Source organism: Phocoena phocoena, chromosome 14 (assembly GCF_963924675.1).
Source record: "Phocoena phocoena chromosome 14, mPhoPho1.1, whole genome shotgun sequence".
Lineage (NCBI taxonomy): Eukaryota > Metazoa > Chordata > Mammalia > Artiodactyla > Phocoenidae > Phocoena > Phocoena phocoena.
This window is the reverse complement of record NC_089232.1, coordinates 25632038-25651411: the sequence shown is the minus strand read 5'-3', so window position 1 is coordinate 25651411 and position 19374 is coordinate 25632038. Positions and strand designations below refer to the sequence as shown.

The 19374-nt window shown below is 40.1% G+C and overlaps 1 protein-coding gene across 1 annotated transcript in view; it reads right to left on the bottom strand.

The window, feature by feature from the left end:
* Positions 1 to 19374, bottom strand: part of M1AP (meiosis 1 associated protein) — a 58337-nt gene that overhangs the window by 1842 nt on the left and 37121 nt on the right. Inside the window, exon 4 of the mRNA XM_065891387.1 lies at positions 3272 to 3445. Within this exon, the coding sequence (XP_065747459.1) occupies positions 3272 to 3445 (174 nt within the window). The remainder of the gene's footprint in view (positions 1 to 3271; positions 3446 to 19374) is intronic.

Here is a 19374-nt window from a genome sequence, read left to right as displayed (position 1 = left end):
AAGTGAATAGAATCTTCTGGGCCTTGGAACATGATTGTAGCACCAGACAATCTGCTTCTGTATTAAGCTTTTGCTCCAGCAGTTACATTCACATGTCACAGTGTACAATGTTCTGTTGCAGTAGATTTGAATCCTTGATATTATGAAGGTTTTAATTAAAATGTATATTGGGTTTAAATACTGTTAACAAACTATGAATGTATGAGTGCTGCATACTTGTGAGAAGGCTAGTAGTTGATGCCAGTGATTTATGAAATGACTGTAGTAACTGCAACATGAAGTAAAAATGAAAGTAGAAATAATGTAGAAAAAATAGGATGCCAGAATAGATGTCAGATCTAGCTGGCCCTCCTGGGCCTAGCAATCAGCCCTAGACATCAGTTCTGGGTGAGACAGCTCTTGGCCAGGTGTGTCCTAGAGCCCAGGAAGTGCAGGAGGGACTTTACCTAGGACTTCAGCTTCCCCTTGTTTCCTCTGTGCCTGACTGCTCCATTATTGGGTCCCTGGGCTTTAGGACTAGATGGCTGTGCTCATCTGGCTTAGGTTCTCAACTCTGGTTGTAGTAAGAATCACCTAGTGAACTTGCAAACGGTACTGATGTCTGGCCCCTACCTCACACCAATGAAATTGGGATCTCTGGGGATGGAGCTGATATTGGTATTTTAAAAAGTTCCTCGGGCTTCCCTGGTGGCGCAGTGGTTGAGAGTCCGCCTGCCGATGGAGGGGACGCGGGTTCGTGCCCCAGTCCAGGAAGATCCCACATGCCCCTCATGTGATTCTTACTGTAGCCAGGGATGAGAACTACTGGAGTTGTAGTCTCAGCAATGTTCCAAAGCTGGGAAAAATGTTTTACCAGGGCTAGAGTCTAGAACCAGGTATGCTTCTCACCACTCAGACTCAGGTGCAGAGGTGGCAGACGCCCAAACCCAAGATATGGGAAAAGACACTCAGCTGAGGTAGATTATGCACTGTGAGAAAGATGCCTCTGAGGGAAACACCTAGAGAGTGGGTGAAGGGCCCGAGGCAGCTACAGAAGCAGGTGGTGTTGGGTGGAGAACCTTGTAAGGAGCAAAGTGAATATCTGAGGAGCAGTCCTCAAAAGATTCTATAGTAGGAGAGCTCAGTGTTTTGTTTTGTTTTATTTTTTTGTAGGGAACCACACTTCCAGAAATCTACATATGGGGCAATGCATCAGTTTTGTAAATAATGGATAACTATGATATGGTCTTTATTGTGCTTGTTTAAACTCTCATGTGGGTCACACCCACCCCAGAGGAGGCCTACTTTCTCTGGACCTCATTCCAACTTATGCCTGAGCATCTGGATTCCAGTGAAGACCTCCTCAGCACAAGAGTCTGGATCTAAGTTCTACCACCCATCCTTAAGACCTGTGGTTTCCAAAAAATAATTGCAGATGGAGATAAACATTCTGGCTCTGACCCTGGTGCTGAAAGCCATGGAACAAGGGAGGGCAAAGCAGAGAAATTCTCAACACTACCATGGGCAAATGCCATGCAACAGCAGAAGAAAGGCTGGCTGTAGGAGCTCCTGGCTTTGGATGGCCCCAGCCCTCCTAATGAGAGATGTGCCCAGCATGAGGCAGCCCCTTTGCTCAAAATTGCCCAGCATGAGGCAGGTTGCATAGTAGGTAAGGGCCCAGGCTCTGTAAGTGATAGACTTGAGTTTGATGAATGTCCTCTAGGCTGAGAGTAGTCAAATGTATAAAATATAGATTTCTAATCCTAAGGGTTAAGAATGGGATATGGAGTTGCCTGGCTTCAAATTCTGGCTTGAATATTAATTTTCTGTGCAGAAATGTTTAATTTCTCTGTCTCAGTTTTCTCATCTGTAAAACAGGGATAATATTATATTTATTCATTTTAAGACACATTTTTTTTCACTTACTAACAGCTCTATATATGTCTTGCAATCACCATCGACCAGACAGGTACTCTTAACCCTTACTTACTACTCTAATCTAAAAGAACTCTCTCGGTAAGAATAAGATAATATTTCTAAGTGATAAAAAAGCAATGTGTCACATTTAAGTGGCATTGTTTTTCTTTCTCAGTGGTATATAAGATAACGGTGTATCTTATAATGGACGGCATCTTAGATTCAATGACATATGATAATAGTACCTACACCATGTTGTTGTTATGAAGGTGAAAGGGGATGATGCAATGAAAGGAGTTAACATAGGGCTTGGGGAAAATAGATAAGAAGTGAGTAATTGGTACTGTTAGTCTCGGACAAAGTGCGTGGAATGGAGGTCCTGGGAAGAAAATTTTACACATAAAAGAAAGACAGTAAAATCAAGTTAAGTTGTTAAAGGCATCCCAGGCCCTAGATTGAAATGTGGGGGAGGGGAAGGGAGATTAAGCACCCAGTGGCTATCCCCAGAAAGAAAGGACCAATGTGTGTCCTCCCCTTTGGAGACGGAAGGAAGTCTGTACCCATTTTTCTCATTGAGTTCCCACCCCTAAAGGGGAAGACAAAATTTAGTCTGTTCCCTTTGGAGCTGTGGCTGACTATACTGATGGGTCCATTTGCAGGCCCTGCCACCAGGTCCTAGGCCAAGTTTCAAAGGGGATGGAGACTAGAAATGGCTTTATCCCTACAATCTAGTGGGACCTGAATTAAGTAACACTGTCAGCCATAACAATATCCAGGACCTTGCTGACATGCCTGGAACACTGGTTTGACCTCTTGGTTTCCACAATTGCCAGAACATACTTTGTGAACATGGTCTAGGGCCACTAGTTGTACTCCCTGGGGCTTGCCTCTGTAGTTGCTTTAGTTCCCCTCAGTTTGGTGTCTGCCTATTGAGAAGACCTCTGTTTAATCATTTAATTTTGGTTCTTTTCCTCTCCTCACAGGCTCTATTGATATTGTCAAGGTACCAGCTTACCTGAAATTATAATGTCAGTGATATCTGCTGCATCAAAAATGAAAACTTGAGAAAACATATGATTCATTGTGCTCTTATGTAGTGTAGCTGATGCCCTATTATTGAGGTGTTTAAGTCTTTACACTGAAACTAACTGGCCCTTGCTGTCTGGGCTTAATCAAGCTCAATTTTCTAACTGTGGTGGTTACTTTTTAGAAATTCTTTTCTTACTCCTCATGCTTACATGGAGAGCCTCATCCAATCCTCCTCCAATCCCTAAACCTCAGCTACTCTGTATTCTGATGACTTTCCAATCTAGAGTCCTAATCCTAGACTAGGATAATTATTATCTATATAATATGTCTTTTGGGGGGTGTGTACTTGGATTATCTCTGGCTCTGGAAATGTCGCTGAAACTCCGTGAAGGAAGAAGAAGGTGGACATGTTCTTGGTCTGTTCCACTGTTATGCAGCCAGGCTTTGAAGAAAATCTCCATGCTGACAATATCATTGTCTATAGTCTGAAGGTCAATATCAGTTCCCAGGACAGAACTCTCTGCAGAAGAAAGGGAAACAGTGGTTAAAGTGTTTAATTCTTTAATTACAAATTTTGAAAAATATAAAATATTAAATGCACCCATTTTTGGATCCATCAATTCCACCTCTAGATATCTAGCCTAGAGACGTTCTTGGACAGTACACAAAGAAACATATGCAAAGATGTTCAGTACAGCACTGTTGCGATAACAAATAATCAAAACCCCAAACAGGAAGCAATTCAAATGCCCATCAATAGGGGAATGTTTAAATAAATTATGGCACAGACTGTGGAGTATTATACAGCTGTTAACAAAGTAAAGCTAAATGTACTGACATGGAAAGCTAGGAGATAGTAAGTGAATAAAGAAAGTTCTAGAACAGATGTATGGTATGGACCCATTTATATAAAAATAAAACTATTAGCCTAAGTGCATACATATGTACGGAAATGCCTCTTACAAAGCTCTGGAAGGCTATTATCAAACTTTTAATAGTGGACAGGAAATAGGGCAGAGTTCTGAGATACATTCACTTTTTATTATTCATACTTCTATAGTGTTTGTATTTTATTGTATTCATGTATTTCTTGTATTGAATATTTTTAAAAACTCTAGAATACAAGAACAGCCAAAAATAATATAGGAATGCAAGTTAAATACTTAGTTAACAAGGGGGACTTCGGTTTTATGTTGTTGTTTCACAGTGAAAATGTATTCAGTTATTATCTCTGTTATAAAAAAATAAATTTAAAAAAGACTAAAAGAAAAAAAGATGAATTCCTGAGCTCCACCTTCTGACACAGATTATACAAGTTTGCTATTGACATACTATATCTCACAAGTGTGGTTAGCAGCCAAGAAGACAGGGATGGTCTGGTGGAGTGTGATTTGACTCCAAATCTGAATCTCCAAATGAGAGTAGGTAGGTGGGGTAATGAGGCTTTGATGGTCTACTTCCTTCTTTGGGCAACAGTAGCTCAGGAATTGGGATCTAGGTCTGGAGGTAAAGTTTGTCAGTAAAAGCCAAGTATAAGGTGATGGAGCACTGAGAGAGGAAATGAGACAAGAGCTGGAAAGAAACTGAAGAGGAGCATGACTTTTTTTGCCTCACCATGAGGGACTCTCTGAAATACTTTTACAAAGGGCCTAAGAAAAGCCAGTTGCTCCAATGAATTAACTTCTATGTATGACTCCTGGACCCCAAGGAGAAAGCTGGTTTATTTCTAGAACAACATTCCTGAGGACAAGTCTGCAGAGGTGGCAGACTCTCCACAGGAAACAAAGGGCTTCAGTCCAACGTGTTGGCACCCAAGCAGGGAAAGTGTGGTGAGACTTAAGTGACTTCATATTATATTTATCGACTTATTCTGTGGCTGAAAAGGGGCACCAAATGCATTTCTCTTTGACCAGTGTAATTAAAACTGTACCATCGGCTGCTCTCGCCCTTTGTGACGGATCACATTCTGCCTATGGAATGTGTATCTCTCTAAATAAACTCTTTCACTTAAAAAAAAAAAAACCTCTACCATCTTCTGTGGATAGTTACGAGGGTTCATTAGCTTACTAGCTATTTCATTCATTGCATCAAGCAATAATATTAATTATGTACTACATAGAAGATGAAATAATATACAAAGGTATATGATATCTTTGCCTTAAGGAGTTTATAAAGCAACATTATTCTTGACCATTTCTCCTTAAAATCTCGTCTGCTCTACTATGTTTTCAGGTACTACAGTGATAAATATGAAGTCATTGTCAAAGAAACGTTCCTCATGAGTGAAGAGAAACGTTCTTTTTAATAATGTGAAACTTATTGTGTCATAGGAAAAACAAGAAGTAATTTTTCTGAGCCTGGACTTCAACTTGAGTAAGAAGTATGGAAATGACTGAACAGCTTCTCTTCAGAGAGGCAAAATGGTTATTAAAGCATAAGGAGGCACATAAAGAACTAAATAAATGAAATTGAACAAAGGATCTCAAAAAGTAGAGAGGATAATATTGCTCCAAGTTCAAACAACAGAATTTTGGATAAGACAAATAAGTGTTTTTTTTCTCCCCAGGGAAAGGGTTGAAGATTAGAAATTCCTACCATGGGCAGTACATGGGGACAATAGCAAAGCTGAGAATCTGGAAATAAGAACAATAGGTGTTTCCTCAAATAATTAAACAATAAAATCAATACAGAGTGATGAGGTCTATGAAAAACAGTCACCTTAAAAAAGGAGAATGGGGATTTCCCTGGTGGCACAGTGGTTAAGAATCTGCCTGCCAATGCTGGGGACACGGGTTCGAGCCCTGGTCTGGGAAGATCCCACATGCTGTGGAGCAACTAAGCCCGTGCGCCACAACTACTGAAGCCCACGTGCCTAAAGCCCACGTACTGCAAGGAGGAGTAGTCCCCGCTCGCCACAACTGGAGAGAAAGCCTGAGCACAGCAACGAAGACCCAACGCAGCCAAAAATAAATTAATAAAAAAAAACATATAAAGATTAAATAAATTTAAAAAAAAGGAGAATGGCTTACAGACCAGAGCAAGATTTGACTAGAGCCTATGGATGGTACTGGCTTATCCAAAGAATGAATGTGTCCATTAGAAGGGGAGAGGGTTGGCCAGAAATGGAGCACAGAGGAAGGGAGCAACAGCGGCAGATGCTGGCAGCCATCATCCAAGCGTGGCTCAGAGGAGAGGGAGTGCTGGCTCAGTGAGGCATCCCGATGGCAGGATGTGTTTGTCAAGTTTCTGTTCTTCTTGGTGATTATAGTGGTTATGGTTCTTCCTCTAAAATATTCTGGCTAATACTTTAGTCTTGAGCTTGATAAGGTGACTATCTCTGAGAGGATGTTGATAAAATCAACTTTCTGATTCTGTAAAGCTGAAGAACCAGGCCTGAAACATGTTGCCTCTGTGAAGGAAAATGCCAATCTTCCCGGCAGACACTCCATCAATGTTGCTAAAGTTCGTTCCAACTTCTTTTTTCTCTTCCAGTTTTATTGAGATATGATCGACATATAGCACTGTGTAAGTTTAACGTGTACAGTATAATGACTTGGCTTATGCACATCATGAAATGATTACCACAATAAGTTTAGTGAACATCTATCATCTCATAGATATAAAATTAAAGAAATACAAAAAAATTTTTTCTTGGAATGAGAACTCAGGATTTACTCTATAACAACTTCCATATATAACGTACAGCAGTGTTAATTATATTTATTATATTGTACCTTACATCCCTAGTAATTATTTATCTTATAATTGGAATTTTGTACCTTTTGAACACCTTAATTCAATTCACCCTCCCCCACCCCCTGCCTCTGGTAACCACAAATCTGATCTCTTTTTCTATGAGTTTGTTGGTTTTTGAAGTGAAATTGACTTACAACACTATGTTAGTTCCTGGTACACAACATAGTGATTTGATATTTCTATACATCCCCAAATGAACATCATGGTAAGTCTAGTTACCATCTGTCATCATACAAAGATATTACATAATTATTGACTATATTCCCCATACTGTACATTTGATACCCATGACTCATTTATTTTGTAATTGAAAGTTTGTACCTCTTACCCTCCCTCAGCTATTTCTCTGCTCTCCCTACTCTCCTCCCCTCTAGCAACCACCTGTTTGTTCTCTATATCTATGACTCTGTTTCTGTTTAGTTATGTTTGTTCATTTGTTTTGTTTTTTAGATTTCACATATAAGTGAAATCTGACAGTATTTGTCTTTCTCCGTCTGACTTATTTCACTTAGAATAATACCCTCTGGGTCCATCCATGTTGCAAATGGCAAGATATCATTCTTTTTTTTTCTATGGCTGAGTAATATTCCATTGTGTATATATACCACATCTTCTTTATCCATTCATCTATTGATGGGCACTTAGGTTTCTTCCATATCTAGGCTACTGTAAATAGTGCTACAATGAACATAGGGGTGCATATATCTTTTCAAATTAGTGTTTTTTCTTTGAATAAGCACTCAGGAGTGGAACTGATGGATCATAGGGTAGTTCTATTTTTAATTTTTTGAGGAAACTCCATACTGTTTTCCATAGTAGCTACACAAATTTACATTCCCAGTAACAGTGCATGAGGGTTCCCTTTTCGCCACATCCTTGTCGACATTTATCATTTGCTGTCTTTTTGATAATAGCCATTCTGACAGGTGTGAAGTGATTGTGATGTTGATTCGCATTTCCCTGATGATTAGTGATGCTGAGCATCTTTTCATGTGCCTGTTGACCTTCTGTATGTCTTCTTTGGAAAAATGTCTATCTAGGTCCCCTACCCAGTTTTAAATTGGGTTGTTCATTTTTTTAAAAAAATTATTTATTTTATTTATTTATTTTTGGCTGTGTTGGGTCTTCATTGCTGTGCGCGGGCTTTCTCTAGTTGTGGCGAGTGGGGGCTACTCTTTGTTGTGGTGCACGGGCTTCTCATCTAGGTGGCTTCTCTCGTTGCGGAGCATGGGCTCTAGGCGCACGGGCTTCAGTAGTTGTGGCTCGCGGGCTCTAGAGTGGAGGCTCAGTTTTGGTGCACGTGGTTAGTTGCTCTATGGCATGTGGGATCTTCCCGGGCCAGGGTTCGAGCCCGTGTCCCCTGCACTGGCAGACGGATTCTTAACCACTGAGCCACCAGGGAAGCCCCGGGTTGTTCGTTTTTTGATGTTGAGTTGTATAGGTTCATTGTATATTTTGGATATTAACCCTTTTTCAGATACATCGTTTGCAAATATCTTCTCCCATTCAGTGGGCTGGCTTTTCATTTTGTCAATAGTTCCCTTCACTGTGCAAAAGCTTTTCAGTTTGTCGTAGTCCCGTTTATTTATTTTTGCTTTGTTTCCCTTGCCTGAGGAGACATATTCAAAAAAATATTGCTAAGATTGATGCCAAAGAGCTTACTGCCTATATTTTCTTCTGGAAGTTTTGTGGTCTCAGGTCTTACATTTAAGACTTCAATCCATTTTGAGTTTATTTTTGTATATGGTATGAGAGTTCTTTCCAACTTCTTAACCTACACGTTCTTGGAAGAGCCACAGAGCAGAGCTTCTTCCTTTGAAAAAGTTCTCAGGTAATCGCCATAGAGGCGCTTTGCTTCAGATTTGAGGGGACCTTCTCACATTATCCAAGCTAAAGACTAATGTGTAAACCAGAACACTTTAGAGAGAGAACTTCTTTTCCGTATTCTCTGTCACTGGTCCAGGCAGTCATTTCCTTGTGCCTGGATTATGGCAGTAGCCTCTTAGCTGTCCCATCAACTCCATTCTTTCCCCTCTGGTACTTCTTACTACCAGTTAATTTTTCTAAAACAGTTTCATCAGATCCTTCCTTTCCTAAAGAGCACATACTGCCTTCCTGCTGTCATCTTTATTCCCTTCACTCATTCTGTACCACTTGTTGCTACTCATTATTCCTCAAATACCCCCCATTCTTCCCTTACTCTGTATGGCTCCTATCAATACATTCCTCCTCTTCTCTACCTGTTGAGAACCTATCAACACCCCCACCCCTCCATCCCTCAGCTCAGCAGCTTGCAGAGAGCTGAAGATGAGCAAGTGCCTGTTGAGTTAAACAATTGCTCCCTCCTCCTCAGCTCTCATTACTTTTTCCTGTAACTCTTCTGCTTCAACTGAGCTAGTCTCCCTGCCACGTGACTTCCTTCCTTAGTGCTCTTATTACTCTTGTCAATCCATGGCCTGCAGCTCCTCCAGGTTCCAACTCAGAACTGACTTTGTCCAAGAAGTTATGCTTAATTATATCCTCCCTATTGGTTTTAATCAGTACCTCCTGGGTATCTGTGGACTCCATACAGGCAATACTAATTATACTTGTTACTTTGTTTCTCCTGAAGGGTTTTCTTAATTTTTTTTGAGTTTATGAAAGGTGATGGAATGTAGTGGAAAGACCAGGGTTTGAATTGTGGCTTGAAAGTTGTTAGCTATGTGACTTTGGGCAAAGTGGGGATAGCACAACCTATTTCATAGTTATAGGAGGCATAAGAAGTGAGATGATTACCTGCATGAATGGCATGCAGTAGGTCTAAAAAATGGCATTTTCTTCCTTTTCTCTCATCAACAAAATGATTTGCTCTTATAGGAAAAGAATGTGCTTTCCTTTTTTAAAATTCCTTTTTTTCCAATCACTTATCTCAGTGACTTTCTCCCTGCCACCAACACACTTAAGAACATCAACACCTGGTCCTGTGTTCCTCACAAATATAACTAAATGTACTAAACCTGGGGAATGGGACGGAGACTTCTCAGACGTTGAAGAACAGCTTCCATATTGACTGGCTAGCAGGGACTGGTCACACTGTTATGAACTAGAAAGGTTACTGGAGTGAAGGTGGCGGCTCTGAGTGTCTGGGTGTTCCTGACAAAAGAAGGCCTAGTCTGTTGCAGTCTAGCTGCAGCCGGCATTCACATTCAGTTTTTGGACCTACCCTGCCTCCCTGTGGCCATAAGCAGTGACATCCTTCACTGAGCTAAGCTTTTCTGGAAGAGGCACAATAATGGGAAAGACTAAGAAAGCCTAAAGGTAGTAAGGTAATGCCTAAAGCAATCCTTTTCAGAAGTCAACCCTAAAATAGTGTCACAAAATTGAAATGTGTTTAAAATGGGAGAATTTAACACTTTAACACATACTTACATATATAATGACTACATTTCTCTCTTGACATAGAATGTCTGAAGTAGAAGCCCAGGAAAATGATGCTCCTGGCCAGTCCTGCACATCCTCCCCAGTCCCACAAAGGTCTTGACCTATAGGCCAAACCTATTTCTTTCTATTTTTTATTTTTTTTTGCGGTACGCGGGCCTTTAGCTGTTGTGGCCTCTCCAGTTGCCGAGCACAGGCTCCGGATGCGCAAACTCAGTGGCCATGGCTCACGGGCCCAGCCGCTCCGCGGCATGTGGGATCTTCCCAGACTGGGGCACGAACCCGTATCCCCTGCATCGGCAGGTGGACTCTCAACCACTGCGCCACCAGGGAAGCCCCCTATTTCTTTCTAAATGACCATCATGTCACCCGTCCTTGAGTGTTATGGATGGGCTTCAGGGGTTCTGGGAACCCCTGAAATTGTATACAATTTTGTCTATATGTGTATAGGTGTATTTTGGAGGGGTGGAGGAGGGGGATAGGACCTTAGCTTTTATCAGATTCTCAGAAGAGCTCTGTGACCCCAAAAATGTCAAGAACCACTAAAGAAACTATATAATCATGGTACCTTAGCCTTCCTGGGTCAGCTTACAATCAGTGCTGTGTACTCTGTGAATACAGGAGTGGCTTCAGGATGTTAACAACTAGGATAAGTAATCAGAGCGGACAAAGTTGGCTCAGGAACAACTGTGCAGAGGCATTCAACCACTGTCTTAAAATCAATAACTGCAAGGGGATAGTCTTTGACAGCTCAAAATGTTAGGGGCAGTCTAGCTTGTCTTTCTGAGCTCGTGTGCCTCATTTGTGGTGGTAATGATTGGACCCTGGGAAAAAGGAGAAGCCCCTTGAAAAGAGGTGGTAAGGGTAGTGGGGGTTAAGGCAGCGTGTCCTCTGCAGAGAAGTGAGCACAGGACTGACCAAGTGGTGATCATCTTCCTAGGGCCCCAGTCTATAAGTAGAAGTGTAATGAGATAGAGAAAATTTATTTCCCAGAACTATACCCTCCCAGGGTGACTACTGTTGCCATTCATTCACTTATTCATTCATTTAATTTGTCATTCAAATAATTATTTATTTAGTGCCTTCTATAAGCTAGGCACTGCTTGGTGTCAACAAAGAAAAAGACAAATTCTCTGCTTTCATGGTTTACCATTCTAGTGGGAGAACAGAAAATAAACAAATAAAACAGGAAACAATTACAGATAATAATAGGTAAGTATGAAGAAAAATAAATCAGGATAAGTGTGTGTGTGTGTGTGTGTGTGTGTGTGTACGTTTACCTTGGCTGGCCGGGGAAGAAGTATGCTCTAAGAAGGTAATAGTTGAGCAGAGACTTGAACCAAGTGAAGGACTGAATCATGAAAACATCTGTGGGAAGACTGTTCCTTATAAAGGAATCAGCAAGGTCAAAGGTCTTGAAGTGAGAATGAGCTTGGTATATTGGAGGAATAGCAAGAAGGCTAAAGCAGAAGGGAGGAAGTGAGAACTGGCACAAACTGCTGGGGTGAAGGATGAGACCCCCACAAAGGAACACACTCATGTAACAACAGGTAGTCACTACACCTATTTCTAAGAAGGGTGGGTTCCATTACCGCAAGGCTTTGGCTCTGCTTAGGGAAGTGTGCAAGACTGGGCAGAACAGAGCCAGTACTCCTTTCCTTTCTCTTCCTCTTTGTAGCCTTTGGCTCCTAAACAATTGTTGAATTAGTATTTTAAAAATATTTGTTTGAAGGTGTGCCGAACTATTAGCTTGTGTGGGATGCCCACGTCTCAGCCCAGGCCTCCCACACATGCTTTCCTGTTCTGTGGTGGTAGTGGGCAGTGGTGGAAAGACGGGAGAGGAATCTGGGAGTCCCATGAGCAGAACACAAGCAGAGATCCCTCAGCCTGTAGTGGACATGCCTCTTTTCCAGCCCTAGTCAGCTACCCAGAGAGTTTTATGATGGAGGGTCAAGGCGGTGCAGCCTAAGGTGGGCTAAAAAAAAAAAGGCTTGACTGTTAACTAAAGAATGAAATACTAATGATTCACGATGGATGATTTACATTATTGGAGACAAAATAGGGACCTGTGGGCACCTCTAGCTCTGAGACATGTCCTAACCTAATTCCAAATATTTCAGCCCTTAGTAAGAAGATGAATTAGGAAAGAAAATGTTCCCAGAGCAATTACTTTGGCTGGGAAAGTAATCTTCTCAGAATTGCTTCTTCTCAGTCCTGTGTGTTTCTAAGGGTGAAGAAGCCTGTGACTGGTGGTAGGGACTTCTCTAAGGGAGAAGCTGCACTGCATCCCCACACATCTGGAGCCATGGGAGCAACATCCTGTGACAAGGAGTTGACAATATTCCCTGCCATCCAATCTTGCTTTTTTTTTTTGGCCGAGCTGCATGGCTTCTTAGTTCCTGACCAGTGATTCAACCCGGGCCCCCTGCAGTGGAAGTGCAGAGTCCTAACCACTGGACCACCAGGGAATTCCCATCCAATCCTGCTTTGAGATGCCTGACTTGCCCTGCCCTGGCTAGCCCAAATAGAAAGGAGATCCTGCAGGTGCAGTAAAGAGGGTCTTGGTTATGGAAGGGTGTCTCTATGCCTGTGGATACCAGATGTAGCACCTTATCCACCTCTGCACCCTCAGCACTAGCACAGTGTCTGGAATACAATAGGAACTCAGTAAATGCTGCACTGCACAGAATAAACTAATCTTAGCCATTCTGCTCCTAACTTGCTCTGTGACCTTAGACCAGTCACTTCATCTCTCTAAGCTCAATTTCTTCATCTGTGAAGTGGGAATGATAATAATACCTAGGCTTAGTGTTCATTTGAGTAGGAAATGATGACACCTGAAAGCACTTTGTAGACTTTAAAGCATCATGCAACTATAGTGGATGAAACATTAGAAAGCTGCCTCCCAGCTGTCTACACATGAACATTTTGGTTACTAAATGCCAGTGCCATTTCTTTCTTTCTTCTTTTTTTGGTGACATTTTTCTCTTAAATAACGTATATGGGGCTTCCCTGGTGGCGCAGTGGTTGAGAGTCTGCCTGCCGATGCAGGGGATACGGGTTCGTGCCCCGGTCCGGGAAGATCCCACATGCCGCGGAGCGGCTGGGCCCGTGAGCCATGGCCGCTGAGCCTGCGCGTCCGGAGCCTGTGCTCCGCAACGGGAGAGGCCACAACAGTGAGAGGCCCGCGTACCGCAAAAAAAAAAAAAAAAAAAGTATATGATTCAAGGTGTAAGAAAAAATATCTTATCTACGGGTCTCAATTAGCTCTATTTTCATTTTACTGAGGAAAAAATGCAACCCACCTGCAAAATGGGTTGATCACTACTGATTGAGATTTACCAAAATCTAAAGCATAGTTTGACCTGGGAAGCACTGTACATAGAAGGTATTTTAAAAGCCTTCTTTTCCTGCACAAACTAATTTACATATTCTATAAGCAAAAAGCATTTAATGTAAATTGCAATGCAAATTAGAAAAGTGGACTGGGAAGAAGTGTTTTGATAGGCACTGAGGTGGGGAAGGAGAGTAGGGAAATGGTTATTTAGGAAAAGGAGGAAGTGGGGCTAGGAAGGCATTAAATCTGTTGGTGAGGCCCTGAGAACTAGACCAAGGAATTTTGCCTCTTTAATGCCCAAACGAGCTGAGAGATCTACTCTGAGATGAAAACAAAAGTAGGAGGAACCAAGAAAGAATATAAGACTTACTGGGGAGTTAGGTAGAGTAAGGAAATGTTAAAAAAAAAAAAGGCACAGAAACTGAAGAAAGTCCTAAAACATATCCTAAACAACAAAAATAAAAATCTAGAAAGGCTGTATAACAGCTTTGTAATCCTGTATATATGTATGCATTTTTATATTGTTAGAGGTATATCTTCAGGGTATTGGATTTTTAGAAGTGGGAATGGTGAGTCAAAAGTAAATGCCTAAGTAGTTTTGTTAGATACTGCCAAATTCACCTCCAAATGTGTTGTACCACTGTGCATTCTACTGGCAATAAGTGGAAATGTAGCCTCACCAACAGAATGTGTTGTCATTCTTTTTAACTTTTGTTGATCTAAAGGTGGGAGACGGTATGTTGGTGTAGTCCTAGTTTTCATTTTTCTAATTATGAGTGAAGTTGAGCATATTTTTATATGTTTAAGGACCATTTAAAAATATGTTTTGAATTATCTGTTTACGTCTTTTGTCCATTTCTCTATAGGGTTTTTGGTCTTTTTTTAACCCTTGAATTTTTAAAAAAATAGATCTTTATCGGAGTATAACTGCTTCACAATACTGTGTTAGTTTCTGTTGTACACCAAAGTGAATCAGCCATATGCATACATATGTCCCAATATCCCCTCCCTCTTGAGCCTCCCTCCCATACTCCCTATCCCACCCCTCTAGGTCACTGCAAAGCATGGAACTGATCTCCCTGTGCTATGCTGCTGCTTCCCACTAGTTAACTATTTTACATTCGGTAGTGTATATATGTCGATGCTACTCTCACTTTGCCCCAGCTTCCCCCTCCCACCCCGTGTCCTCAAGTCCATTCTCTATGCCTATGTCTTTATTCCTGCCCTGGAACTAGGTTCATCAGTACCATTTTTTTTTCTTTTAGATTCCATATATATGTGTTAGCAGGAGGGTTCCCTTTTCACCACACCCTTTCCAGCATTTACTGTTTCTAGATTTTTTGATAATGGCCATTCTGACCAGTGTGAGGTGATACCTCATTGTAGTTTTGATTTGCATTTCTCTAATAATTAGTAATGTTGAGCATATTTTCATGTGCCTATTAGCCACCTGTATGTCTTTCTTGGTGAAATGTCTATTTAGGTCTTCCACCCAATTTTTAATTGGATTGTTTGTTTTTTTGATATTGAGCTCCATGTGACGTTTGTATATTTTGGAGATAAATCCTTTGTTCGTTGTTTCATTTGCAAGTATTTTCTCCCATTCTGAGGGTTCTCTTTTTGTCTTGTTTATTGTTTCCCTTGCTGTGCAAAAGCTTTTAAGTTTAATTAAGTCTCATTTTGATTATTTTTCTTTTAATTTCCATTACTCTAGGAGGTGGGTGAAAAAAGATCTTGCTGTGGTTTATGTCAAAGAGTGTTTTTCCTATGTTTTCCTCTAAGAGTTTTATAGTGTCTGGTCTTATATTTAGGACTTTAATCCATTTGGAGTTTATTTTTGTGTATGGTGTTAGGTAGTGTTCTAATTTCATTCATTTACATGTAGCTGTCCAGCTTTCCCAGCACCACTTATTGAAGAGGCTGTCTTTTCTCCATTGTATGTTCTTGCCTCCTTTGTTGTAAATTAGGTGATATGTGCGTGGGTTTATCTCTGGGCATTCTATCCTGTACCATTGATCTGTATTTCTGTTTTTGTGCCAGTACCATACTGTCTTGATTACTGTAGCTTTGTGCTATAGTTTGAAGTCAGGAGCCTGATTCCTCCAGCTCTGTTTTTCTTTCTCAAGATTGTTTGGCTACTCGGGGTCTTTTGTGTTTCCATATGAATTGTAAAATTTTTTGTTCTAATTCTGTGAAGAATGCCATTGGTAGTTTGATAGGGATTGCATTGAATCTGTAGATTGCTTTGGGTAGTACAGTCTTTTTCACAATATTTATTCTTCCAATCCAAGAACATGGTATATTTCTTCATCTGTTTATGTCATCTTTGATTTGTTTCATCAGTGTTTTATAGTTTTCTGAGTATAAGTCTTTTACCTCTTTAGGCAGGTTTATTCCTAGGTATTTTATTCTTTTAGTTGCAATGGTAAATGGGATTGTTTCCTTAATTTCTCTTTCTGATTTTTCATTGTTAGTGTATAGGAATGCAAGAGATTTCTTTGCATTAATTTTGTATCCTGCAACTTTACCAAATTCATTGATTAGCTCTAGTAGTTTTCTGGTGGCATCTTTAGGATTTTTTATATACATATTTGTCTTTTTTCCCCCTGAGATATAAATTGCAAACACTTTCTCCTAGTTTTTCAGTTGTCTTTTCACTTTGTTTATGGTGATCTTTGCCATGCCTAAGATTTTTATTTTTACATAATGAATTTTTTGTAGTTAAATAAATTATTGCACCTGGATTTTGAGTCATAGGTAGAAAACCTTTCCCTATGCTGAGATTATAAAAAGCTTCACCAAGGTTTTCTTTAAATACTTTAAAAATGTCATTCTTTACATTTATGTCCCTGATCCATTTAGAATATTGTCTAGATGGCTAACCACTTGACCCAGACCATTTGTGAACCATCTTTGCTCTAGTGATTTGTCACCTTCATTCTACACTAAATTTATATATGTACTTGTGTCTATTTTTGGCCACAATCAATATTTGTACTGTGCTAACTAGTGCTCTAGTGCTAGGTATATGATAGGCATGATTTCAGATAGAGAAGCAGCCAGATTGTCCTAAGGTTGGGTGGGGAGCAATATAAGTCATCTGCCAAGTAAGGAAGGGGTGTGTTTGTTTCTGAGTGTCAGGGGATGCGGGGGAAAGAAGAGGAGGAATGAAGAGTTGGGATTTAATTAGAAGAACTTCTTTTAAGTCATAATCTCCTAAAGACACAGAGAGAAATGATGAAAAACTTGACCTTATTAACCTGAACAGAAGATGGAAGAAGAGGTAAAAAGAAAGAACCAAACTGATCAAGAGTGAATAAGGGCCTTCCAATCTGGTTAGGTTCCAGTACCTAACAAATTGATCTTCCTGTAAATAACAGACAAACTCTGGATAGTATTAAAAAACAAAACAAAACAAAATAATTACCTGAGGGCTCTTGAGACTGAACAAAGATAGGTTTGTGAGGGGAGTTGAAACTTGGAGTAAGCGACCAGCAAGGAATGAGTTCCCCATTTTTTGCACCTTTGCCCTGAGGGTGGCCTGGATCACAGCTGTGTGGGGGCAACAAAAGCTTCAACAGAAAGCCCTCTGTCTTTCACTGGCATTACCAGGGGAAGCAGCCTGGGGCAACCAGAGCCCCTGGAGAGCGAGGAGTAAATCCAAGGAAGGAGAAAGCCAGAGCCAGAGAGCCTTAAATTATGTATTTAAACTCAGTCCAGGCACCTAGCTGAACCTAGGTGGGACAAACTGAAAGCAGTTCATAGTTTAGGCTTAAAGAATGGAACTGAGATTTGAGTGAGGGGCCTACTACAGGCCATGAAATGTTGCAGTTTGAGTCTAACAAAGTTAATTGTCTGCTAAAACAAATACTTTTCAGAGTAATACAATAGATTCCAGAGTCTATACAATATAATATTCAGAAAATACAATCCAAATGTTTTTGGCATACAGAGTCAGAAAATATGGCCCAATTTCAGAGGAAAAATACAGTCCACAGATGCAAACCCCAAGATGACAAAGATGTTAGAGTTAACAGACAAGGACTTTAAAGCAGCATAATTAAAATTATGGTCATAAGGAATGGAAAATATGTTCATAATGAATGAAAAGATAGGAAATATCAACAGAGAAATAGAAAATATAAAAAAGTACCAAATGGAAATTTTAGAACTGAAAAGTACAATATCTGAACAAAAAATTCACCACATGAGCTTAACAGCAGACTGGAGATGAGAGATGAGAGTCAGTGAATTTAAAGGTAGATCAATAGAGATCATCTGATCTGAAGAAGAGAGAGAAAAAAGTTTGGACAAAACAAACAAGCAGAATACCACAGAGCCTTGGGGAACTGTGGAACAATTTAAAAAGGTTTAACATGTGGTAATTGGAGTCCCAAAGGAGTGAAGAGAGGGAATGAGACAGAAAAAAAATTTGAAGAAATAATAGCAGCAAATTTCCCAAATTGGGTTAAGGATATAAATTTACAAACTAAAAAAGCTCAGTGAACCCAAACAAGAAATCTGTGCCTAGTCACAGCATTGTAAACCTGCTTAAAAACAAACATAAAAGAGAAAATTCTTGAAAGCAGCCAGAAAACCGATCCTTTACATAAAGGGGAAAGTGATTTAAGGACTATGACTTTTATTGAGCAACCATGGAAGGCCAGAAGACAGTGGAGCAACATCTTTAATGTGCTGAAAGGAAAGAGAATCCTGTCAACCCATAAGTCTATATATAAGAAAAACCTCCTTCAAGAATGAAAGTGAAATATACATTTTCAGAAAATAACAGCTAAGAAATTTGCTACCAGAACCAAACTACAAGAAATACTAAAGTTCTTTGAGCTGAAGGAAATGATACTGAAGGGAAAGCTGGATCTTTAGGAATGAATGAAGAGCACTGGAAACAGTAAATATAAAAACTATTTTTCTCTTAGTTTCTTTAAAATACACATGATTGTTTAAAGCAAAAATTTATAATATTGCCTTGTGAAGTTTATAATGTGGATGTAATACACACAACAAATACAACAAAAAGACAATGTGTGTGTGTGTGTGTGTGTGTGTGTGTGTGTGTGTGTGTGTAGGGGATAAATGGACCTACATAGTTGCAAAGTTTGTATATTTTCCATGACATGGTACTATGTTAATTCTAAGTAGGCTATAAACAAGTTTAAAAATATATTTTAATCCTTACAAGGTTTCTATATTTTATGTGAAGTTTACTATATTGACTCTAAGTAGACTTTGAAAAGTTAAGATTGTATAATGTAATCCCTATAGAAACCACTAAAAATAATGCAAGAAAATTAGCTAATGACAATAGATAAAATAGAATTCTGAAAATGTTTAACACTCCAAAGAAAGCAGGGAAAAGATGAAGAAAAATCAGAGAGGACAAACAAAAAATAAAATGACTGACCTAAATCCAACCATATCAATACTTATGTAAATGTTAATGGAGTATACACTCCAAAAAAAAAAGCAGAGAATAGCATAATGGATAAAAAGCAAGACCCAATTTTATGCTGTCTATAAGAGATACACTTTAAGTATAAAGACACAAATGTGTTGAAAGTAAGTGGATGGAAGAAGATTAACCATAAACAGAGTAAGACCCATGAAAAATAAAAACATATGTCCAGGGCTTCCCTGGTGGCACAGTGGTTGAGAGTCCGCCTGCCGATGCAGGGCACACGGGTTCGTGCCCCGGTCCGGGAAGATCCCACATGCCGCGGAGCAGCTGGGCCTGTGAGCCATGGCCACTGAGCCTGCGCGTCCGGAGCCTGTGCTCCGCAGCGTGAGAGGCCACAGCAGTGAGAGGCCCGCGTACCACAAAAAAAAAAAAAAGCAAAAACGTATGTCCATACAGAGATTTGTGTACAGATATTTGTAGGAACTTTAGACACTACAGTCAAAAACTAGAAACAACCGAAACA